Here is a 25,639-nt window from a genome sequence, read left to right on the forward strand (position 1 = left end):
ATGAATGTGTAAATTCCCACTAACTGGAAACCACCCTGATTTTGAACATAGGGTCTACAGCCCTATATTGTGAGGCTTCACGACCTAATTACGAGTGTGGGATATTTTGGTCATTCTTCATGACCACCTTTGATGGGATGGGTATCCTGTGTTCGTTTGGGAAATCAGATGCTCCTTTCCGGAAGCCTGGCTCTCCTAGCTTCTGGGGACCCCATTCAAGAGGGATATTGGTTCAAACCAGCTCTGGACATTTCATTCACCTTCTAAGACACTCTGCTCACTGATTGCCAAGGAGGGTGAAGCCTGGGCTGAAACCCATTACCAACGAACATAAAAAACTTCCATTGGCCTCCTTCCCTGACACTGCTCACAGCACCACTAAGAGAAGATGATCATGGGCCTCAGTCACCTGAGAAAGAGAGAGAACTTTCTTGATACCCACAAACAGGTTTACCCAGCCCTTCCTTCGATGGCACTCAGGCCCTGGATTAGAGCTCTTCCATAAAAGGAAAATATATTATAAACATCCTTGTTTAATGTGACAGTTCTCATACATAAGAAAATTTATGCTGGCATCATGCCTGCTTCAGTAAAAAGTGGGTTATCACTGAAGAAGTTTTGCGGATATGTAAGAACAAAAAAATCTTTGAAGGCCTTGGGAAGGTGGTGTAGCACCTCATAAATTGCTCAGGCCAGTCCAGATCTATGCAGAAGCTATTTCCACAGAAGTAGATACATAGGCTAGGGCTAGACCTGCCCATGGGGGTAGAGATAAACAGGGAAGTAGATTATTAGGACAAAGGCAAATTTGGGGCATCCCTGCTGAATGTAGCAGTGTCTTCAGGCTTGTCATCCAGCATTTCTTTGTACTGACGTTTGAAGAAGCCAAGCTATGAAGGGAAGTAAATCAGAAAATCTGGGTAAGAGGGCAGGGAAGAAAGTTAGGGTAAGGAAGAAGCTGAGAGAGAAGGGAAGTTAGCTGACTTGTACTTGTGTGCCAGAACACTTATGCGAACAATAGCTATCATGTTTAGAGTATCTACTGTGTTTCCTGTGTATCTACAAGAATAGTGCTTATACACATAATCCAGAGGAGAACAACACAGATTCTGAAGTCAGGCAGGACTGCGTACAGACTGTGGCCTCATTTCTGTCTTGCTTCAGGCACTCTGTAAGGTAAGGCACCCTGTGAAATCATTATTATGATTTCAAAAATGGGGAACAAACCCAGAGAGGCTGAGCAACTTGCTTAACATTCACCAGTAAGACAGAGCCAATATGTGCACGCAGGCCTGCCTGACTCTATTATCTGAGTTTTTCCTGCTATACATACAATCCTATCTGTGGGAGGGCTTGGGCTCCATGCTGTGAAGTGTTGGATGAAAACACTCACCTTGTAGAGTGTCACTGTGATGAGAGCCAGCAGCAGCAGTCCACCAACAGAGCTGCCCACAACGAGAGGGATGGGATCATAAACCTCATACTCTTCTAGCACCATCTCCATCTGATTTAGGGATCAGAAAGTATCAGGCTTTTTGCTTTCCCAGACTCTACTCAGGTTCTCCAACTTCCATCTTTCTCCCCTGCTTCCCCAGGCCAAACACCAAGAGGTAAGATACAGACACACATGTGTTTAGGTACAAGTGTCCTGCCTAGGGACCTTCATCCTTCCTCTCTCTGGGCTTCCAAGCCCCCAAACCAGCAACACAGATTTAACATCAGAAGCCCTCTCATCAACCAGGCTACTGTCTACCACAGTCACTACCTGAGCTCTCAAAAACGCCTCCTGTCCCGGAAGCTGGGAATACACAGATCTGTCGAACGTGATTTCAGCCACACTCACGACCGATACCTTCTTCTGCAATGTCTGCAAAAGAGAGCAGGAGAGCTGGGGAACTAGCCCTGGGGGAAGCTCAGAGTCAGAGAAATGTCCTAGCTTGATGGGGGATGGGCACGGACCTAACAGGTGCCACCTGAGTTTGGGGGAGGGACGGTGGCCTCATTTCTGTCAGGGGAGCCTGGGGAGGCCACAGGAGCCACTGGGGCCAGGGCTGGGGATTTTCCCGTGGGCTCTCTCGGGGCCCAGGCGCCCTCTCTCGCCCAGGGAGTGCCCATGCCATCCCTTGACCCCCGCAGGACACCTGCATCCTGCGATAAGCAGCCCTCTGCCTCCATGGGGCTCGGACCCCTGTGGCCAGGGTGCGAGCAACTGGCCTCAGTTGTGGCAAACCCACAGACCCCTCCGTCCCGTCCCCCCCACTGTGAAGATCCCCCTGTTCTTCCATCCATAAGGGGGACCCTTACACACCTGGCTGACCCAGCTGAAGCTGAGGTTGCCCTTCAAGATGAAGTCAAGCTCCTCCTGGACGCCAAAGGAGGGGATGTCACAGCGGAACCTCAGGCAGTCAGCAATGGAACAGTCCTAGGGACCAAAAAGTAGCATCAGGCCAGAGAGATGGGTTTGAAGGCAGAGGGTAGCATTAAACTGTCTGATTTCAGGGGAGAAGCCACATCTGAATGCAGGAAAGCTGTTCAGCAGACATCCATCTGAATGTCACACAGACTCCTGAGTTAGATTCCTCGGATGTGTGGCTTAAAGTGGGGACAGCCAGAGCCCTCCTCACCAGCACACGATTCTTCTGAATGTGGGTCAGGAAGTTGGACTCTGTGGGCACCATTCTCTCTGCAGAGCACTGAATAGATGGGTTCTAGGAAGACACAGAGAGCAAGCATCTCAGTGGGGACATCAGAGATTCATGAGGGTCACAGGAAATCCAGGTAAAGGGCTTTAGGGAAGGAGCCATGAACAGTCCTTGAGTACCTGGGGGTGGAGGATCTTCAACCCTGTCCACACAGTCACCTGGTTCAGCTCCACAGGCACCAAGAAGCTGATGCTGACAGGCAGGTCCCTCTGTCCCAGGTTGTTCACCTGCACAGAGGACAGTGAGGGTGAAGACCAGGCCAAACCCCACATCCCTCCCCCGTCTTGGGCTCCTGGGCTCGGCCCCAGCCCGTGCTCTAGTCGCCATCTCTCTGGAGACACCATGCTCTTACTCGCCTGGTATCTGTGCTGGGCCAGGCTGCTTCCCTTCTCCTCAGAGGCAGAGAAGTTGAGGTACTTGGTGGATTGTTCATGGCTGGGGAGAGGAGACACATGGGTGGATTTGAAGCCTATAGGGGCCTCCTGAGGAGGCTCTGGCTGAGAGCATGACAGGACAGGTGGTCATTGGGGCCTTGGGGTACCCTGGAATGAGGTCTGTGTCTGACTTGGGGTACTGGGAAGACTTAGGGAGCAGGGCTGAGCTTCAAGCTGGGTGCAAGGCACTTGCAGAAGCTGTCCCCAGAGGAAACTGCCAGGTGAGGGTGGGCAGGAGGTCCAGTGAAAGAGACTGAGACTTATTCCACTGACTCACTGGGGGAGTGGCAGCCAGGGCCTGCCCTCCCTCTCTGTGCCTGCTTTCCTTCCAGGCCTTCATGGGCACAGAGGGTGTGGCTGGGAGTGTGGCACAGCACAGGTTTGGGGAGACTCAAGCTGACACTGTTGACAAATGTCTGCTGGTCACTGCACCTGTCTGGTGTCCCACGGGCCTGCCTTGGGACTCTTCTCAGCTGTTTCCTTGGCTTTTCTGTACCTGGGGCTTAGAGGGGAAGGAGGGAGAGCCCACAGTAGGCTCTTTACTGTGTCTCAGTGTAACAACGCCTCCTCAGGCCAGCAGAAACCCGTGCCTGGAGACCCAGTGGCCACCATGGCCCCTCATGTGGGTGGCTGATTCCACCTCTGCTCCTCCTTGTTCCCTGGGCCCTTGTCCTTTGCCTGGCAGTCCAAAGTCTAGACTACCACTCCTACTCTGAAGTCACATCCAGCTCTGCCAAAGGGCTCCCCAAGATGCCCAGTCTCGTCCTGGGCGCCCCTCTGAATGCGCCTTCCCATAGAGTCACGCCTGCAGAGGACAGCTGAGCTGTAGGGCCACACATGCCTAGACATGGTGTGCTCTCCCTGTGAGTGTCCTGCAAGGTGTGCTAACCCCAGTGCAAGCTCCAGCAAAAAGCTCAGAGCATGCAACTGGCTGGGCTGCCAAGAGACACCAATGTGTAGGTGTGGATGACAGTGTGAAGCTCTGGGCAGGAGGAGGCTATCTAAAGAGGCACAGGTGTGCAAGTAGCGGGGGAATATCCCCATTCTAAGTCACGTGGGCCTATTACATATCGTGAGTGCATACATCCCACAAGGGCAGGGGTTTATGTCTGGTTGAGATTACACATAGTAGATAGAAGCTCAATAAGGCTTTGTTGACATCAAACACATTCGTGGAAAGCAACCACAGCACTGCGCCTGAAACACAGCAAATACTAGGAAGGCGTCGTGCTCACACTTGACTCCCAGTTTCAAACACCTCAGCTCCCTCTCATCCACCTCTCCTGGCAGCATTGAAGGCTCTTCCTTGACACCCTGCCTCTGAAGCAGGAAGGTTATTTCTCCCTATCCTTCCCAAAGGGTACTGGGAAAGGCAGGAGGAGTGGCTTTAAAAGCCCTGCAAGTTGTAAATCTGTTCTTTGAGATGAAGAACTGTCCCGCCCCAATAATGCCAAGGGCCAAGTGCAAAGCCACAGAACCCTTCAATGTTTAGCTGGGGCCTCCCCTGACAGGAGGCCTTAACCACCTCAGGCTGCAGAATAACCTTGCTCCCCAATAAGGCTGTAAAAACCTTGAAGACAGAGACACCTCTCATATCTCTGATGGAATCCAGGACAATCTTGGGGCTTTGGAGAAAGGATTCTGAAACTGCAACCTCTGTTAAATGTAGAGCGCAATGATAGTATCAATCTTATTATTGTCACAGCCAGCCCACAGTAACACTCGATGATTGATTAGTAAGTGCTACTAGAGTTGTCACCTAACAATTGAAAGGGTAGTGATAAAACCTAAATGTCCCAGACGTTCAGGGGCTGCAGGGACGGAGAATCTCCCTGAGCCCCATCAGAATGATGGAGAAGACCCTTTTCAGGTCTTGGTGTGGCACCTGCTGATCACGGCGTAGACAGCATACTTCACTGGGAGCTCCAGCTGGAAGGTGGTCTTGCTGGTCCTGGGGGTGTTATTCTCACTGGAGAAAGAGGAGGAGCCATTGCCAAGTGCTCCTGAAGAGGAGGCGGGGCTCCAGGGGCTGTTGCCCAAGCCTGGGCCTGCTCACCTGCTCACATTGGCCATTAGAAGCAGCCGGTCTCCCAGCATGGCCTTGGGGGAGACATCAAAGGTGGCCACGAAGGTGATCTGAGGAAGAGGCAGGCAGGGGGTTGGAGGCACAGAGGACACCGAGTAGTGAGACTGGGTGGGAACAGGGAAGTGGGATAGAAGGCTGACCTGAGCACCCTCACGGAAGATAAGGTGTTTGATGCTGCAGCGGGTGCTCCAGCTGTCCCGGCCTCTGGCTGGGGCGCTGTCACAGGTCAGGTGCAGGGAGCGTGACTGCAGCTGGCTCTAAGCAAAGGCAGGTGAGAATAGGCAGGTGAGCGTTTGTCAGTGTTCCAAAGAGACTCCATAAAGTAGTGACAGTTTCCTGGAATCTACCCTGAGGTCATGTTTTCAAAAAATCCTTAGAACTTAGACACTATCTGGTCAAACTTCTTCCTAATGTAGAAATCTCAGATTTATTACAGTTTCTCCCTTTTTATTTATTGTTATGTTTAAAAGGCTTTCTATTATGGAAATGTTCAAACATACTAAGAAGTAGAGAGGCTAGATAAATCAACCCCCATGTACCTATCACTCAGCTTAAAACAGTTTTCTACTTTTGTTTTAATTAATCTTTTAGGAAGAGGGGAGAAAAAGGAGAAAGAGAGGGAGAGAAACATCAACATGAGACAGAATCATCAGTGGGATGCCTCTCATATGCACCCTGACTGGGGACTGATCTCGCAACCCAGGCGTGTGCCCTGCTCCGGAGGGAATCAAACCGATGGACCTTTTGCTTTGCACGATGACACCCAACCAACTGAGCCACACTGCTCAGGGCTCTACTTTTGTTTTATTCAGCTGCTCTCCACGTTTTTTTCTGGACAATTGAAAGCACGTTTCGAATATTGCACAGTTTCATTCAGAAATACTTCCATGTATACTACCAACAGATAAGGGCATTTTTGACATAACCACAAGACTCAACAGATCACACCCAGCAAAATTAGCAATAACTCCTTAACATCAGCTAATATCCAGGTCATGTTCAGTCTTCCGTACTTTGTCTCCAAAACTGTAATCTTACAGCTCATCTGTGAAGTAAATATCCAAGGAAGCTGCACATATTGCACTTGGTTGATATGTCTAGAAGTACTTTCAGTGATAGGGCACTCACCCCTCACGCAGCTAGGCCTTGCCACTTCTAGTGCATCCCTTCAAAGGTTAATCAAAATATGATCCCTTTGGTAGTACTAGCCAAAGAGAGACGTAAGAGGCCACTCAACCGAATGTAATGTGTAGACCTAGTTAATATGCTGGTTCAAATAAATCAGGTGTAAAAGATACTTCTGAGTCAATTAGAGAAACTTGATAATGGTCTAAATACCAGGACTCATTCATTTCACTGGGTGTGATATTGGCACTGGGCCATGTAGGATGTGGGGACTGTCCAGACCATGGGGTGAAATAGGGAGGACTGACGTGAAGTCTGGGGTTTGTGTTAAAATACTTCAGCAAAGAGGGGAAAAGCCAGATGAAATATATGTAGCAAAACTTGATAACTGATGGATCTGGAAGACAAGTTTTTGAGAGGTGTGTTGATCTACTCTATACTCTCATAAATGTTTAACATTTTTCATAATTCTTCTTCAAATTCTGGTTCACTTTGACGGCCACGGTCCTAGTCCTGTCTGCCAGAGCAGGGATCGCTAAACGATAGCCCACCACCAATTTTTACAGGTTCAGTTTCATTGCAATGCACATGCTCATTCATTTACAAATTGTCAGTGGCGGCTTTCCTCTGCAGCAGCAGAGCTGAGTAGATGTGAACGACACTGTGTGGCCCACAAAGCTGAAATGTGTATTTTCTAGCCTGTAATCGAAAAGGTATGCCAAGACATGATCTAGACTCACAGGGGTGTCCAACCGGTGGCCCGCAGGCTGCACTCAGGCCAGGATGGAGGTGAATGGGGCCCAACACAAAATCATAAATTTACTTAAAACATCATGAGATTTTTTGTGATTACGTGTCTCAATGTATTTAATGTGCGGCCCAAGACAACTCTTCTTCCAGTGTGGCGCAGAGACGCCAAAAGGTTGAACACCCCTGCTAGAGTCACTGATACATTTAACGGGACAGTGTTTTAAAATAATTGAAGGCCAAGATAGGTTTTCCTTTAAAAGAAGAATATTGATATGATGTGGAATACAAAGAAATTTAAGGCAGGGTCCCCTCTCTCTCCACATCAGCCTCTTCCTGGGAACTCATTCCTGATGGTCAGCGTCCTTAAACATGTGATGCCCAGGATTGGACACAACGTGAGCTGAAGCAAGCCCCAAGGAGCACAACCCTGTCTGTCCAACCATGATCAGCCCAGACCTCTTGGTTCACAAGAGGCTCCTGAGCAATGGCAGCCCCAGCCCGAGCTTTAACCCAGCACAGGAGTCTCTGCTGATCGCCAGCCATAAGCTACTTCCTTCCCCAGAGGGAATAATACCTGGCTGCCTGCCACACGTCGATAAGACAGCCCCGTTGGGTAGGAGAAGGTGACTGTGGTTCCATAGGAGTCCTCCCCATCATTCCATACTTTCACTTCCATGTTCAGCTCTAGGTTACTTCCCACCACCAGGGTCTTCATGCTAGGTGTTGGGGTAGAGAGCAGGAGATGATTCTGTGACGGGGGCTAGAAATGGTCTGGGGATAAAACACAGAATGGGGAGGTGGGGAGACATGGGGAGTAGGGTGTCTGGTTTCTGAGCACAGGATAGAAGTGTTAGAGATAGCCAAGCAGGAGCTTTAGATTCCAGGAGGTGGGGCTGGGAGACCAGGGCAAGTCTCAGGAGGCGCAAGCTCACCCTGAGAAACCAAAGGAGATGCCCAGGTCATCCTGGCAGACGTGGTCAACTCCACAGTTCTTCTCAAAGGGGAGCTGAGAGGGAAGGCAAAGCGGGGTTTTCTTCAAGGTCTGGAGTACACACCTGCACTCCCTCCTGCAGAGCCCGACCCCAGGACTCACAGAGGCTGTGTAGTATCTGGGAGCATCCATAGCCAGCATAGGCTGGAGGTTTCCAAAGGCAGAGATGGGGTTGCCCACCAGGGAGAAATTGAGACGCAAGGTGAGGGGGGTCACCGAGTCTTCCACACAAGTCTAGAAGACAGACATGGGAGAGAGCAGGTGGCTAAGGAAGGCAGCCTCACAATCACTAGCTGTGTCCTGTCTTCTCACCTGTAAAATGGGGCCACAATGACACCTACCTGCATTCATTAAACACTCATCGCTGATCCTGCCATGAGAACCTCTGCTGTGGTTGTCCTCTGCCTCGGCTCCCCTTCCCCCAGCCTCCCACAGGCTCACTCTATTCAGGCTCTTCTCAAACTTCACCTGCTCCCAGAGGCCTCTGGACACCCCTCGCTTCTCTCCTTGGCTTTGTCTTTCTTCCCAGCATTCATTGCTACCTGATGCCTGTTATCTAGAAACTTGATTGTTTCTGCCATTTCTCCAGCTCTCCCCCTGGGCATGCACTGTTTTGTCCTCTGCTGTGTCCCTGGCACCCAGGACAGGGTCTGCCTCAAAGGAACAACTCAATACAAGAATCCCAGCCCACTGCCCGCTAGTTCTCTGAAGCAGTCACGCTCTCTCCTGAAATCTAGATGTGTGATATCTGGCAGTTGCAGCCAACACATCCATCCCTTCATTCACTCACCTGCTAATCCACTCACTCATTTGGCTAACAAAGTTAAGCCCCTCCTGCACACAAGGTGCCCTGTTGGTGCTGAGCCAGCACGAGGACCAGAGCACACCTAGTCCTTTCCCCGCCCAGCCCACTGCCAACCTCAGAATCGCCTCCATCCCCAGGACTCCCAGACCCCCTCACCGGAAGGAGCAACTTCACATCCTCACAGTGCCGTCCCAGCCCAAGAACTCTGACACGAGTGAGACTCCGACTGCTTGTCTCCTTGAAAATGGCACGGGGGTTCAGGCGGCCAGGGTCCAGGGTCAAATCAAAGGTCACAGAGCTTTGGAGGTCACCTATAGGGGAAAGCAGGGGATGGGGAGGGCTGAGAGAACCAGGAATTCGCCAGGTGGGCAGAAGGGCACGGCAGGAGACAGCAGTCCTGAGCTGGAGGACACCAGGGATCAGGTTGTCCTGAGCCAGAGAGGACTCACCCAGCCGGTTCTTGGGACTTCCATAAATGCGAAGGCAGACATTGGCATCACCCAGTTCCTGGCCAGAGGAGGTGTGCTCCTTACACTCATACACAGACCTAGCAATCTCTGCAGGTGTTACATGGATGTTCACCCACACCCTCAGCACAGGTCTGGTCCTGCGGGCAGAATGCAGAGTTGAGGACAAGCCCTTGGTCTCAGGAGGGCAAACTCGGATGGAAGTGTGGAGAGTGGTGTCCTAGGTAGACCTCGAGACCATCTGGGGAGTGTCTGGGCAAGGAGGTTCTCACCTGAGCAGCAGTGCGTGCCCCTGGGCCCCCACGGCCAGGTCCACAAGTCCGTCCAGGGTGAGATCTTGACCCCCACTCAGCGACTGTCCAAAATGCTGGAGTCTGGGGGAGAACTGGGATCCTGTGATCCTCTGCACAGAGAGGGAAAGGCAAGGCAGTTTGGGGGGCGAGAGGAACAAGTTGGAAGTCAGCAACAAGAGGAATGGGGAAGTAGCAATGTGGGAGACTGAAGGGGTGAGTAGTGAAACGAGATCACCAAGAAAAGTGCCTGAAAAAGAGGAAGTGGAGTGGGGTGATGAGGACTAGAGAAAAAGAAAGATTCCTAAGACATAATAGAAGCAGTGGAGATGGAAAGACTGGCCTGGTGACCTGAATTTCATTTTTTCTTTCATCTGGCCTCAGGTTCCAATTCTGGCTCTTCTTCTTCCCAGCCATGAGGCCTTGGGCCTGGATTCAATCTTTCTGGGCCTCATTTTCCTTACCTTTCACATGAGGATAATAATACCTCAGAGTTCAGCTGTAAGTAGCAAATGAATGAATTCCTATAGTTCTTAGAACAGCACTGCAACGTGGTCTCTATGGATTGGCCTGTCCTGCAGGTCTAGTATAAGTGGGATCTCACAATAAGTGGTCTTTCGTGCCTGGCTTCTTTCACTCAGCATGTTTTCAAGTTTTATCTGTATTGTAGCATGTGTCAGTTCCTCATTTCTTTTTACGTTGGAGAATATTCCATTGTGTGACTGTACCACATTTTATCCATCTGTTCATTGGTAGGTGGACATTTGGGTTGTTTCCACCTTTCGGTGTTTATGAATAGCGCTATTATGGACATTTGGTGTGTAACTTTTTGTGTGAGCATATGTTTTCAGTCCCCTTGGGTGGAACTGCTGGGTCATACAGTAACTCCAACGTTTAACCTTTTGAGGGCTGTTTTCCAAAGCAGCTGCACCATTTCACCTTCCCACTAGTGGTATATGAGGGCTCCAAATGCTCCACATTCCCACCTTGTTATTATCTGTCTTTTTCATTCCAGCCGTCCCAGTGGGTGTGAAGCAGCATCTCACTGTGGTTTCAATTTGCTGGTGACTGACGACTAACGATGTTCCACATCTTTTCACGTGCATATTGGTCCTTTGTAGATCATCTTTGGAGAAATGTCTACTCAGATCCTTTGTCTGTGTCTGAACTGAGGCTTCCTTGACTGCTGCCGAGGGAAGCAGCCCTCTCTTCTCAGGGAACCCTGCCCCACTGGGTGAAGGCTCCTGCCTAGATGGGCATTTGGCAGGGTTACTCATGGCAGTGGGGAATGAAGTCATGCAGCATCCAGGGAGATGCAGGGGTGAGTGGACAGGCAGGCTGAGCAACCAGACCTAAACTGACAGGCAACAGGGAGCCGCCAAGGGTCTGGGCCAGTGGGTTAGAAGTCAGACTGGAGCCTCTCATCACCATTCCTGATCCACTACAAACCTTGGACAAGTCAAGGCGCTTACCTTCTCTAGGCCCCAGATTTCATCTCCAAAATGTGTTTGCTAATGCCTGGCCTATGCACCTTGTAAAGCTGCTGGAGGATTAAAAGCCCTGGGTGGAGAACCTACTCAAGTATCAAGTCTCTAGACAAAGCAGACAATGTACCAGTCAATACTTCCATTTCTAGAATCCCACAGATTTTGTTTGCTGACTGTAAGATGCCCAGTGGTAGACAAAGGAGGTAAGATGTGATAACAGAGAATTTTCTAGGTGGCAGTGTGGAAGACCAGGGGAAGCAAGGAGAAGGTGGTGGTAGTGACAGGATCTGCAACAGGGCCTCACCTGGCTGTGGGACAGGCTGATGCCCAGTCCTGAGGTCCCATGAAACAGGTAGACAGCACCCTGGTTCTCCTGTTCTCCCGGGGCCCCGATGGCCACATCCGTGAGCTTGTCCCCATTCACGTCCCCCAGCATGGTCAGGGCTGTCCCGAAGCGTCCCCAGGGGTGGCCCTGCTCCCCACGGAGAATGACCTCACACTGCCACCTAGCTCTCTGCAGAACAAAACCAATGCAATCCGTCAACCTGAGCAACCCCTCCACCCCACACCCAGCCCCACCCAGCACAGGTCTGGTCATCAGTCACTCACCCCCTGGGGCAAGGGGCACACAGACACCTGGCCCCCCCGGGTGGGCTCGAAGTAATGGGGAGCCCCGATGAGGACCAGGTCAGAGCTGCCATCTCTGTCCACGTCCACGGAGCAGAGGGAGGCCCCAAAGTAGGAGCCAATCTGGAGGGCAGAGACTGAAGTCACCCTGTCTGCCCCCACCAGAGGGGCAGCCCTCTGGGCCAATCTCTGCCTCTCCCAGGCACAAGCCCCAAAACCCCTTCATCTCTTCCCTCTCCACCCCTGGAGACCTTGCCACCCTCATGTTCCTGCACACCCAACCTGGGTTCCTGTGACTTCAGCCTTCGGCCTCCATTTCCCGGACACCTGGGTAAAGATGACAACCTTCCCGGTGTGCTGATGGCGGGGGGCCCCCAGGACCAAGCTCTTCACCCCCTTCCAAAGCGCCAGCTCAGTGGAGTAACCTGAGGGGGCCAGGCCTCAGCACAAAGGCTCGCACCCTCCTGCCCCCTGGGCTTCCCCTCCCAGGCAGCTCATGTCCCACCTGTCCTCACAACCAAAGCCTTTTCTCACCCAGGTAGGAGTCCCTCATGTCCACATTCTCCTGAGACATGTTGATGAACGTGGGACTCCCATTTGGGGAGTACACAAAGGCACCTCCAGACCAGCTGAAGCTCCCCACAGCCCCCAGAACTGGTCCATCCTGGGGAGAAAGGATTCTGGGGCTGAGCAGGGGAAGCGAGAAGAGACAGCAATTGCAAAACAATCCCTGACGGTGACTTCACTGATAATTTGGAATTATTTTTCCTCCCTAGCCCCCACAAGCTGCCTGTGTCCCTGCCTCCTACCATCTGTCGGTCTGTCCCCACTGCTCCGTCCCAGTCAGATCCATCGCCTCTCGCCCACTGCCTCAGACCCATCCTTCTGGCAAAGGGAGATGGCTCTCTGTCACCAAGCCCCTTAGGATGGCATCTAGGCTGCATCCCAATCAAACATGTGCGGTTACCCTCTGTTCCCAAATACATCAAGGCCTGTGACCCGGACCCCTCTCTCCTCTTTCTGAGACTCAACTCCTCTCTCTGGAAGAATCAGGCCCAAGTCCTTCCTCTGTGGGGCTTCCTCAGTTCCCTTGGGATATGATAGGCATTTCCTACTCTGCAGACTGTTCACTTTACAAACTTTTGATTGTGGATAATTTATAACATTAACAAAAGTAGAAAGAAATGTATAATGAACCCATAAATACCACTGATAAATTCATGACCAAGCTTGTTTCATTTCTACATCCCCTGCATTCCCTCCCCAAATTATTTTGAAGCAAATCCCTCTAGGTATTTTGGATACACCCCTACCCTGGAGAAGGCATGCTATATTGTCATGTCTGTGTATGGTCTGGCCTTTCCCACCTGTCATGGCCATCTCCTTCCATGCTGCCCTTAGCTCACTGTGCTCCAGCTATGCTGGCCTTTCCAACTCCCTATTGCAGTGACCTTGTTCCTGCCTCAGGACATTTGCACTTGCTTTTTCCTGTACTTACAGCTTCCTCTCCTCAGATTTTCCCAAGGCTGGCCCTTTGTCATCATTCAGCCTCAGTTATTACTCCTCAGGCCTCTTCTGACCACCTGTGTTACTCTGTCCCAACACTTGGAGTCCCAATCTGAAAGTCTTTTGTTTGTTGTCTGTCATCTCCTCCCACTAGATAAATGCTCCATTAGAGAAGGAACCTTGGCTATCCTGTTCTCTACCTTGTTCCCAGCACCTACATACACTCCCTGAATGTCTGTCTCACCCTGAATAGATGGTTAGCTTCAAGAGAGGGTCTGCTTTCCTGTTTACTTCCGGGTCCTAGCTACCTACCAATCAATGGCTGGCCCAGGCTAGTGCCTGAGATCTGTCTGTCAAGCACATGCTCCACCCACCGTTGTGAGTACTGAACTGAAGCCTTCTTGTGACATCTCATACTGGAAAGAGCTACTTGTCCTCGACTGGGTTCCTGTGAGGAAACAGGTCACTTAGGGTCCCAGAAGCCATGAGACCACAAGGACTCAGAGCAGACAAGGGAGAATGTGGCCTGGGGCTTGGGTTCTGGGGAACAATTTGGGGGAAGCTGTGAATAGGGATGGACCTTCAGGACCACAGGGCACAATTGGGTTGGGACCGCTTTAATTCCAAGACCCAAGCCTTTTCCTCATTTACCTTCAACTGCAAAGATTTTCTCCTGCAGCTGCTTCTGGATGCTGCCAAGTGCTGCAAAGTTGTCCACCTTGAACACGTGGTCCTGCAAGGGCGCTGAGCCAATCATGTTCAGCTCTTGCTTGGCAGTGGGCTCCTGGAAGGCATCACCCACCTGCAGCAGAGAGGCAGGTGAAGATGAGAAGCCCACCAGCTTTGCTGCCTGGGTGAGGTGCAGGCTGAGAGTGGGGGAGTCATGAGGAAGAGAGCGCACCCCGATGGCATAGCGAATAATGCCAGCTTTCTCAGCCTGGGGGATGACGTCACTGTATTCCAGGGGGTCTTTGTATTTCTGTCCATCTGTGATAACAATGAGGATCTTCTTGGCACTTTTGCGGGCTCCGTTCTTACTATGAAATAGTTCTTTCCTGTCAGGGAAGAAAGGGAGACGGCTCTACTGAGATGGCATTGATTCTGGAAATTGTTTGCAACACTAGAAGCTCATCTGGAGATATTGGGGAGTCCTGGTACCCTCATACTGTCAGGCATGTTAAGAAATCAATTCAACCCTTTTTGAAAATCATACTGACAGTTACTAGTAAGACCAATAATAAAGAGACTTCTATTCCTTGTTCCTAAAATTCCATCTACTATGAAACCTCATTCCCAGGAGGTGGGATGGTTCTGAGTAGGAGCTCTGGAGTCATACACACTTTGAGCAAGTTACTTTATCCCTCTGAGCCTCTGCTGCTCTCCATGCAAGACAAGAATAGGAGGTATGCCATGGCTGGTCTCCAAAGATAGCCCCCAGTGAGCCTCACTCGATTTCCTTCCCATACTGATCCTGGCCTGTGACTTTCTCTAATCAGTTGCATGCAATGGAAGTGACACCATGCCAGTTATGGGCCTAAGAAGGCTCAGTAGCTTTTGCACTTTGGGGAGCCCCTGAACCACCATGAGAGAAGTCTAGCTACCCTGTTACAGACCCCCCATGGAGTGACCACATGCAGATTAGAGGCCCAGACAGCCCAGCTGAGCCCAGCCTTCCAGACAATCCTGCCAAGTGGGGAACGAAGCTCCCACGTTCCAGCCTCAGAGGCCACCTGGCCAGCTGGACCCCAGTATCAAGAAAATAATAATAAGAGTTGTTGTTTAAGCCACTAAATTTGGGAGTTGTTTGTTTGGCAACAATAGATAACTGAGACAAATAGTATCATATTATTCTGAGGGTCAAATAAGGTCAAGATTTTACAATAGTGAAGGGCCTAGAGGTAAAGCATTAATTCCATGGTAGTTGTTACAAACTATTAAAAATGTAACTGTATGCTCATGTAGCTCTGCAAACTCGGAATTTACAGACACACGCCAAATGTAATACCGGAAACAACCTAAATGTCCAATGTCAGGGAAGGTGTTATAGCAAATCATGACCCAGGTCCTTGGTGGGAAAGTGCACAGCCCTTTCAAAGGAAACAAGAAAAGCTGTAGAAGCATGTGGAAAAAATTTATATACATGAAAAAGAGGCAGGTTGAAAATAGTTTCTATCCTGACTATGACTTATAAAATATATCTGTATAAACACAAGGATGGGAATGACACTGCTTTGCAGGTGGGATTTATTCATTCATTTGTTCTTCTCTTTGTTGCTAATGTACTGTGAAGTGTTTGGCTAGAGGGACTGTTGTTCCCCATTGTTTCCTTAATGTTATTGCCATTTTGTCTTTTCTGTAAGAACATGTCTAACCGCCCCACCCGCCACCCCAGTCAGTGGCAGGTAGGAGCTGAGTCCAGCCCTGACATGGACTTGGCTCTGGGGAGCAGGAGGCCTGCAGTTCTGGGTGATGGGGAGCAGGCGGGCATGGATGAAAACCACACCATCGGCCACCACTAGAAGGAGCTCCAGAGTAGGAAGGGACAACACCACGAGCGGAGTCTAACTCAAGGGAGAGAGAGGCTTTTCTCAGGATGGTCTGGTCCCAAGGAGCCAGTGCCCAAGGCAGGAGAGCCACTAGGAGTAAAGACGGTGCATTTGGCAGAGGCATCCCTTGTTCAGCATATCTCCAGAGCAGCACCCAGGAGTGTGTAGGGCGTGAAGGGCCCCAGACATTCAGCCCCATTCTTTCACACAAGAACCACGTTCTCCTGTTCCGGCCTCACCACCTAAGCCATTTTCTTCATGGGCCTCCTAGCACCCAACGCTGAACAGGCACATAATAAGCACCCACTTAATGCAGAGGGCACGTATGGATGAGGAACGAAGGGAGGGAGGGCGGGAGTGGAGAGAAAGACACAAATAAGACACTTGGCAACAGTTCCTGAGTCGCTGCCAAGGAGGCAAAGAGGGGCTGCACCTTTCTCTGAATAAAACCCCAACCATTTATCCAGCACTTTCGGGGCAGGAGCACCTCCTACATGTTAGTCCTCATTTAATCCTACAACCAAGTTGTGAGTTTATCCTCATTTGACAATTTACTGGGTCAAAAAGAGTCAGTAACTCCCAGGGTTGCCCAGATAGTAAGTAGGGAGCCAGCATGGAACACAAATGTGTCTGAACCACAGCCCACGAGCTGGCTGCCCCAGGTGCACTCTGGGTCCAGCCAATTTAAGGCCAGGCAAAGGGGAAAAACTGGGCAGAGGAGTCCTGTCCTGTATCAGGGGGAATGCAGTAAGCAAGGAGGACAGAAACACTCCAGGGAGGACTCTGCCTGAAGCCCCCTCACCTCCCTTTGGTGCCCCTGTCCCCAGAGCCTCCCTCAGCCTGGAAAAAGGGCTGCGCAGCCCCAGCATGAGGAAGCGGTGTGGCAGGGATCCCACAGGCAGCAGCGGGGGAGCTTACACCACTGTCTGGATTCCCGTGGCTGTAAACGTCCGTCCTCCCATTTGCACGATGGGATCCACCAGGCTCTGAGGGCTCGAGCTGGTCTGGAATTTGGCGAAGGTGAAGTGGATGTCCTGAAGGTTTGAGTACTGCATCAGAGAGAACTGCAGAGGCCAAGAGGAGGGCCCTGGGCTCAGGAATTGTCATTTCTGTGTTTAATAAGCTTTTTATTTTGGAATAATTTTGGGTCTAAAAACCATGGCCCATGTGTTTTTGAGGCCCAGTAAATATACACTGAAACCCAGAAGAAAAGAAAATGACCCAAAAAGAAAACTAGAAAATCAAAATCAAACAATGCTTCTTTCATTAGAAAGCAATAGCCTTGCCAACCACGATATTTGTTAAACTTAAATTTTAAAAAATTATAACAATGAAATCAATTTGTAGGCTATATTTCCTCATGTCTCAATAATTTGTACAAACATATACATGAATCACTGGGAAATAAAATGATAAGATGAGGAAGTCATGAGTTACACGGAAACATAATAAAGAATCATCAATTATTTGGCCAAGTTACCTTCAGTCAAATTTCACAACAAAATTATTTTACTATTTTTTTCAAGGCTTTTAAACAGCAAATACACCATGTGGGAAACTGTAAAATGCAATGGGGAGACACCTCGGGTCAGGGCTCAAATTGGCCCTGAGCTGGGACCGTACCTTGACCCTGGACCCTAGCCTCATCATGGCACAGGTCCACTGAGGCAGCTACCCCCAGCAATGCCGTGCCCCCTGCCCAGGTTGTCTTTGCCAGAAGCAGACCCTTCCCCACCCTACTCCCCTGGCCTAAGGGGACCCAGTCTTCACCAGGGTGTTGGTCCCCTCAAACTGGCCCATCACAGCTCTGACAAAGTCCTTCATCTGCTTAAAGTCACTCTGGCCAATGCTGCCAGAGCCATCAATCAGGAAGACAATATCCATCTCTTGATTTGGACACTCTGCAGAGAGAGAGGGAAAAATCAGAGATGCATGTGTGAGTCCCAGTCATCTCCTGGGACCCAGAAAGCCTTCCCACTCCAAAGAGTCAGGGAGTTGTTCTTACCATAAGGGTCGATTCCCACCCTGTTTCCCTTCCCCTCCACAGAAGAGACCCAAGTCTGTTTTTCCAGCACCTTCTCCCCTCAGCGGGGTCCCTGGTTCCCCCCTCTTCCCACAAGGCCCAAAATGGGGAAGGGGGAAGTACAGGACAGGAGCCTAGTGGGTTCCTCAATCATTTAGCCAACAAACATTTATTGAAGACACACTCTAAGTATGTCATAGAGCACAGGAGAAGGCAATTCAGCAGAGTGGTTCAGAGTGTGCATTCTGGACCCAGCATGCCTGTGCTCAAATCAGCCCCGCCACCTACTAGGGGTGCATTCAAGCAAATTATGTAACTTCACTGGGCTTCAGTTTTCCCATCTGCAAAATAGGGACAATAATAGTGCCTATTATGTGGGATTACCGCAAGGATAAAAAGCATTCTATGTACACAAACACAAAGTGTCTAAGAAAGGGGTAGCTGTTATCACCATCAGCACCACGTGCCAGGCCCTGTAAGTGTGCCCAATGAAAGACACACTTACAGGGGATGCTGGGTGTGCCACCCACACCTGATCCCTATCAGGACAGAAGCACTTTTCCAGCCGCAGGGAACTGGCTGTCAATGGCATCCAACTGAGTCTCTCGCAGGAACCACCCCCCATCGTAAAGGGAGCTAGCTGCCCTGTCCACAGTTGCACCTCCTGCGCCTGGGGGCAACCTGCATCCAGCCGTACTCCAGTCTGGACTCCAAGCTCCAAGCTCCAGGCCAAGGCCTCTGGTCTGATGGCTTTGCAGTCCACCCTCTCCGCCTGCCCAGGCCTGCTCTCCTCACACTCTCACAGGAAGTATGACACAAGACCATAGCTTTAAAAACAGACACCGTCCCTGCCTTGTGGAGTCCACACTGGAAGGAAAGCCCTGCCATAAGCACAAACAAATAAGACATTTCCGATTGTTCCCACACTCATGTGGGGGGTTGGGGCTTGTCTGCAAGACCCCACATCCTGTGCTGCTTCCAGGCTCTGGGAGATCGGCACCACAGTACTGAGGCTGAGGCAGAGTTGTGGCAGTTCCTTCCCCAACCCGCCCACTCAGCAAGCTGGTGCTGAGAAGAAAGGAAGATCACTTCCCTCCCTACTTCCTTCAGGACCAGGAAATCCAGCCACCCAAATGGCAGGCTCAGAAGCTCCCCCTTCTCACCGTCATTCTCCCACAGCTGGGTAGCTGGTGTTCTCTGTCACCATATCTTGCACTTTTGCCCACTTTTCTAGCTGCATCATGAAACCACCCCTCATACCCTCTTTCAGGCCAAGCAAGCTCTCTCCCAAAAGTCACTTCGGTTTCTTGCTCCTTTCATTGTACCCACTGGGCTTCTAACAGTAGTCTGTCATTGAGTGTCTTCTGGAAAAGGACTGAGCCAGTCAGGTGTGGTCAGCTGAAACTCAGAACTTCTCCAGTTCCTACCAGCGGGAAGCCACCTCTCTGTCCCGTTTTCTCACCTGTGCACGGAGACCTTCCCACCCACCACCCAGGACCGTGTGAGCTTGCAGCAAGGTCAGGCACCCACACTGTGTGGCACACCATTCCTTCTGCTTTTAGGCAAACCTGCCTTGCCTACACCAGGTTTATGTGCCTGTGTCCCATTTTCATCAGGCACCCTGCCTCGGGAGCCCCAGAGACATCTGGAAGACATTTACCTCCTAGTGTTTAAGTGCCACATCCCTTCCCTGGCTACACAGACATCCCAGGCAGGGAGGGCACGGTGCCCCCAGAGTCCTGAAGCCCCCCTCCACTCTCTGTTCCCTCTGTACACTCTGCTCCCACAGTGTGGTCTGGCACATTTCTGCTGCTGCTTCTCCTTTGGCTAAAAGCCCACCACACCTGGCATCAGCCATGTTCTCAGTTAGCACCTGGAGTGGTCCCGGCCCTCACTCGGGGCCTGTTATCCCCTCGGATGCCACAGAGGAGGCAGTTTATATCTCCCTCCTAGTCTATATTGTCCTCAGCTAGATCAGTCATAATGACTGTCATATATTCTGTGCAAGGCAGGGGTCTGAGCACTTTCTATATATTAACTCTTCTAATCCTCGCAAGCACCTTGATTATTTAGCGCCACTTTACTAATGAGGAAACTAAGACCCAGGGAATGAAACCACTTGCCCAAGGACACAGAAAATGAACTTAGGTGGAGAGATGCCTCTGCAATGTGTTCAGGCACCATACCACTCTGTGGAAGACGTCAGTGCTGGCAAAACTGGAGCACACTTCCTACAGCCTTGTTATTTGCTGCCCTTAAAAGAGAAAGAGTTTGTTAGGGGACTCCTGGCAGCTCAGTGGCCACTTCAGTTGAAGAAGCAGAGACCCGGGCTTCACGCTCTGCTCACTTCTCAGTGCCAGCATGTGCTCCCACAGAATTGCTATCTCTAAGAGACTTACCTGGTTGGACACTGGGGACTGTCTGGATAATCTGCAGCTGGGAGCCCAACAGGAGGCAGGAACCTTCTACATACATGTTCTCCCCACAGGCTCTTTGCATGGTCGGGCCACAGGCCTGGGTGCAGAGGCCTGTATAGGCAAGGGGGCCCCCAGAACACTGGCCCTCTTCTCCCCCAACCCCAGCCTTCTCTGGTCCCAGCCCCTCTTGACCCTCCTGTGGCCCAGGGAACTCACCAACAACCTGGAGCGGTTGATCGAGGCCACTAGGGACAGGCCCAGAGACATGTTCACAGCCTGTGGGGAGGCTGAGAGGGAAGGCACCCGTGGTCACACTCACAAGCACACTCTTATTTGGGGGAAGAATCTGGGCTGGAGGCTGAGGAGGGGGCATTCAGGTGTAGGAGAGTTGAGGGCCCTGATTCCTGGGTCAAATCACTCACTGTGCAGTGAAATGGGCTGACATAGGCCAGAGGCAGCATCACAGTTGTACAACCTTCCCGTTTGGTTGACTACCACCACCTCCAGGGGGGCTCCCACCAGGAGTCTAGAGGAACAACATGACAGATAGTTGCAAGAGGGGTGGGGGCACCGGGCACTCCAGGGTGTGAAAGAGAAGTGAAACTGTGCTCTTGGCATCTGGCACTTGTGAGGCTATTCAAAAATCAGGGCTTGAGTTTAACCCACAAATGCCAAGGACCACACTGCTTCCTGTGGGAGGGGAGGCATGAATATATGCATATTTATGCAAACAAATTTTTTTTAACATTCACCAAAAACAAAATCATGCAAAACAAAAATTTCCCAACTGTGGGTAAGCACATTTTGCTTCTGGGAGCGCCGCCGTTCTCAGACACCCAAGAAACAGGTTGGTTTAACTTAACAGGTCAAGTTAAATGGGAAAATTTTCTGATGTAGGAAACTTTTGAAACAAATAGATGACTCTGTAATTAATTAGATAAAAATATAATATAAAAATTTAAATTGGACCATTTAAAACAGCTATACCAGAATCCACATCTACATCTATAGTCATTTAAATGCAATAGTTTATTTGCAAAACTCCTTGAGAGAGAATTTTTTAATTTTGGAAAAAGATTTATCACTACCAACAACCTCCCCAACTTAGATAAGAAAATTAGACAAATACTGGTGTGTTTTAATTAATTAACCAAGCAAGTCTTAGTTAAATTAGTATTTAAAGTTCCGTCCACAGAAACATTCCTCTATGGAAAGCTGAAACCCCCGTGTGTTTAAGATTGCTGATGAAAACCTAAATAGATTAAAAAAAAAAAAACCTAAATAGATGTAGCATTTCGGGACCTGCTGGTATAAATGCACAAACAAAGGTTTAGTCTTAAACTATTATTCTGCATGTTTTTCTTTATCCCAACTCATTCCTCACATGTGGGCTCAATTGTTTTAGTATTTGGGCTACAATTCAGCAGAAACCAGGAAAAACAATAACCTTGTAACAATCAGAATGTCATCTAATATATATTATTTACTTTATTATAAATACTGGTGAACACTGTCCAATCAATAGTTTCATATTCATTCTTTAAGACAGAGGGCCTGAACAAAAATCGATGGGGATGGGAGTGGAACAGTGGCTATCATCAGATTTGTTGGGTGTTGAGTCTATCAGGAGGGGCCCCAGGAGTCCCAGGGGGACTCAAGGGTGGGGTGGGGCTGGAGATGTTCTTCATCTCCATGCTGATCTAGGTGATGGTTACCTGGGTACACACATACGCAAAAGTCATTGAGTTGGACTTTTAGATTTTTACTTTTCAGTCTGTGTGTTATCTTTCAAAGCAACCAAACAACAACAACAACAACAAACAAAACTCTGGTGCCTGGCACTTGCTTTTTTGTCCCCAGCCTGCCATCTGGGTGAGGAAGGGGGAGGGATGGGCATTTAGAACTCAGTGACTTCTCTACATCCCTTCTTGACCAACTGCATCTGCCTGTGCTCTCGGGCTCATTGCCAATGCCACGTCTTCTGTGGAGCCTTCCTGGAATTCCTTCCTGGATTTGATCTCTCCCTTCGTCTTCTCACTGTACAGAGACCCTAAGGTCCAGACTGGAAATACACTTAGATATAATCACCAAATGTCCAGACTTCGGTTATGCTTGCGTTAAGTTGTGACTTCAGCTCCTTGGGTCTGTCTCTGGGCCCTGGGAATGTGCACTCCTGAGTCAGGGCCAGGTATGAAATTTGCCAGTCCCAATGCAAAATTAAAATATAAGGTCTCTTGTCTTGAAAAAAAGTTTTTTCCCTCTTTTTGAGGTCTCTCCCTCTCTATCCGTCCTGGTATTTTCTGTTTGCTGTTCAGTTTCATGCTCCCGCTGGCCCAGGGATACTCACAGGGCCAGCGCAGATCCTCAGAGGACTGGGCAAAGCCCATCGTGACCTTGCCTAGCTCATGCCAGGGGCCAAAGTCAGCAGCAGTCACTAGGTGAGGGTGGGGAAGCAGGCAGCTAAGAACCCTTCCCCCAGAGGCTGTGGGAGGCTGGACCACTCGTGAACCAGGGCCCCAAAGCTCCCAGTGCACCTCCACTGTCCCATAGATCTTACAAAACACAAGTGCAAAGATTAAATTATTAATTATTTTAAGAGGAAGACAGCAAAACAGTACTTCAAGTGCAGGGACCCAAGTGCAGAGACAATTGCACTGGTCACATGCCAAGAAGCCAGCCTTGGAGGGCAGATTCAAGGCCTCTCTCCCAGGGTCATATTTTGCCCAGAGTTTGTGGCCTGTCCTGGGATTGTAAATAGTTAGTAGTGGTGTCAGGGGCCTTGAGAGAATAGGCTTCTCGCCTATGCTGCTCTTCTCCCAGGACTCCTCCTGGGCTGCTGCATGCAGCCACCTGCCTGTAGGATGAGGGTGAGGAAGAGAAGGGAGTGGGTGGGGCCTACCTAGATCTGCCGAACTGGGCCACGGTGTGTCCAAAGCCAGCTGCATCCTCTTGGAAGACCATGGGCTCTTCCACATCCAAGTTGAACCCACGATAAGAAGCCAGAACTGAGGAATATGGGGAGGTAGGGTGGAAAGGACAGTCAGAGAAGCCCCACTCTTCTGGACCCCCGACTTCTTGAAATCTTGATGCCACCCTACTCTGGCTTGATTTCCCCTCTGTCCATCTTCTTTGTTTCCTGTTTTGCCAGCCGTGTGGTTCCTGTCCCTCTCCCTCCCTTAAAAATAATCAGAGACAATGCAAAAGACAACCACCCAGAAAAATGTTCCTTCAGGGACGATTCAAAGGATATCCATAACCTGAAATTAGGTCCATCACCTCCCAGTATGTTAGATCAGGAATGTCTTTTAAAGATAAAATGACCACACAGTTTACTATCTAAATGGAGACCTGCTAAAAGTAAAGGGGACACCATTAACACTTTTACCAGGGGGACTGGAACTGCCCCAGGCAAAGCAGGGCACATGGTCACTGTGTTTAAATACTGTCCTGCTTTGTCTTTTCATCATACAGAGACCCCTAAGGTCCAGATCGGAGAGTACACCTGGAATTCTGTGATTAATTATTTGAAATTTCATGTTTCCTATCTCCCTCTCAGAGTCTGGTGCAGTGCCTGGCCCTTGGCAGGTGACGAAGTATTACTTTTTGACTGACCCACAGCTGCCCAGCCACTGGCACAGCCAGGGCTCCCATCCTCTCTCCTGATCCTTAACTGATCCCTGGCTCTTCCCTGGAGGCTAGGCTTGAAAGCCTCAGGGGAAAACCCTCTACATTTCAAGGGCTTTTTCTTACTCCTCCACTCCCAAGCAACCACCTTTCCTGCCCATTCCTCCCAGAATTTTGCGTTCTCTCTTGACTGAGAGACTCCAACCCCAAGATGAGGGAAGTTCTAAGGAAGGCCAAGCAGGAGGCTGGGCAGTGACAAGGAGGGTCCAGATGCCTGAACCCCAGGGTTCTGGGAAGAGGCCACATGTTTAGGGCTCTGGGACCCTACTGTGGCCACATGCAAGGGAGCCTCACATCCTATGTCTTCCTCTCAAAGAATGACTCTGCTTCTGAATCTGGAAGCAGCCCCTTGGTAGCAAGATACCAAGGGTCTCCAACTCAAATGCCTCAGGGCCAGGCAGGTGACATCAGTGAGTCAAGTGGGTGGGTGTGAGCACCAAAGAATGACGGGCACTGAGACACTGTGGCCCTTCCGAAGGGGACAGCCATCACCAGACTGCCAGAGCTGCCCAACATTCCCGTTCCTCAAGAGAAGCTGAAAATCTGGATTTTTGTATAAAGTCTGATTTTTAAGTGACACACAACTGGTTTTTAAATGACACATGAATGTGGTCCTGACACAGTTTTTAACTTCCAAAGTATTGTCTTGGCAGCAGTGGGACAGCCAACCTGAAATCAAGACTTGGGGGAAACGCAGAACCAAGGAGGTGACACACAACCTTTTCCCCTCGCTGGTGGTTTCTGTGGCCTTTCCCTCCATGCAGTATGGTGCTGACTCCTCTCACCCACACAGCACGCACACGAGGGCCCCAGGGAGAGAGAGGGGGATGCCTTGGGGAATGTGGAGAGGCAGCTCATCCTCTGGCCAAGAACAACCCACCAACCCATCTTCCCTCACTTTTGCTCAGGTCATGGCCCTCCCCAGATTCCAAGTCATTCCTCCTTCCACACCAGACCATGGACACTAGATGACTCCCCTGCCTTCAGCTCCTTTTGAGAGCAATATGAGCTGACCACCAGCTCTCACCCTGCCTTACCCACCCCCCACCCAAGGCTTCTCCCAGCACAGAGGGCCCCCACTCACCACTCAGAAAGAGCATAATTCCAAGGGCCATCACAGAGCAGTGCATTGAAGGAGAAGTGCAGGGCTGAGCAACAGTGCGCTGACGGGTGCTTGGTGTCTTGGGCAGGGATTAAAATAATTACTCAGGGCCTTGAAGTGGGAGGAGGAAGAGCACATTGAGGAAGTCTTTGGTTAAGCACAGAACAGAGGCAGGGGCAAAAAAGCCAAAGACACCCTTGGACAAAATCTCCCATACTCTCCCACCACCACCACCTCCACATCTCTGGCTTCATTCTCCAGAACCTGGCTGTCCCAGAAGACCACCCTCCCAGCCCTTGAAACCCAGTTGGTACCCAGGGGATAGTTCTCTGGTAGGTCCCCGGCAGCCTCAGAAACCAGGTGGCATAGGAGTGAAGTGGTGGAACGAATGAAGCCCTACTACATGGGTGTGAGCCTGGAGAGTGGCAGCAACACCCCTCAGGTAGTGGGGTTATGGGGCAAGGGGAGGAGGGACATAGATGAGGGTGTTGTTTAAAAAAGCAGGTCCCATTAAGTGGAGAATGAATAACCAAAACAGTAAATTCATAAAATTGACTTACTAGGGAGCAAGCAGTAACAATGCATGCAACAACAGGG

General features: G+C 50.3%; 1 protein-coding gene across 4 annotated transcripts; it reads right to left on the reverse strand.

Moving 5' to 3' along the window:
• Nucleotides 1-513: 513 nt before the first annotated feature.
• ITGAD (integrin subunit alpha D) lies at nt 514-25,434 on the reverse strand. Of its 4 annotated transcripts, none has more exons than XM_045195444.3 (31): nt 25,357-25,434; nt 25,025-25,153; nt 23,156-23,261; nt 20,679-20,782; nt 20,473-20,543; nt 20,239-20,353; nt 17,587-17,717; nt 16,735-16,850; nt 14,172-14,325; nt 13,922-14,072; nt 13,645-13,718; nt 12,299-12,428; nt 12,047-12,189; nt 11,747-11,887; nt 11,442-11,651; nt 9,633-9,763; nt 9,343-9,500; nt 9,050-9,204; nt 8,191-8,322; nt 8,030-8,103; nt 7,672-7,813; nt 5,363-5,479; nt 5,193-5,272; nt 5,022-5,105; nt 3,059-3,137; nt 2,822-2,929; nt 2,625-2,708; nt 2,309-2,422; nt 1,766-1,867; nt 1,394-1,504; nt 514-890 (listed from the first exon to the last, which is right to left on the reverse strand). In XM_045195444.3, exons 2-31 carry the CDS (start codon nt 25,068-25,070, stop codon nt 792-794), a joined length of 3,462 nt encoding a protein of 1,153 aa, XP_045051379.2. In that variant the 5' UTR covers nt 25,071-25,153; nt 25,357-25,434; the 3' UTR covers nt 514-791. The 4 variants fall into 4 exon arrangements, with proteins under 4 accessions (XP_045051379.2, XP_045051380.2, XP_045051378.2 ...); XM_045195445.3 differs by having other exon boundaries at nt 1,394-1,445; nt 16,735-16,880; nt 25,357-25,433; XM_045195443.2 differs by having other exon boundaries at nt 16,735-16,880; nt 25,357-25,433.
• Nucleotides 25,435-25,639: the final 205 nt, after the last annotated feature.

The sequence above is a fragment of the Desmodus rotundus genome, chromosome 1, assembly GCF_022682495.2.
Source record: "Desmodus rotundus isolate HL8 chromosome 1, HLdesRot8A.1, whole genome shotgun sequence".
In the NCBI taxonomy this organism is placed as follows: domain Eukaryota; kingdom Metazoa; phylum Chordata; class Mammalia; order Chiroptera; family Phyllostomidae; genus Desmodus; species Desmodus rotundus.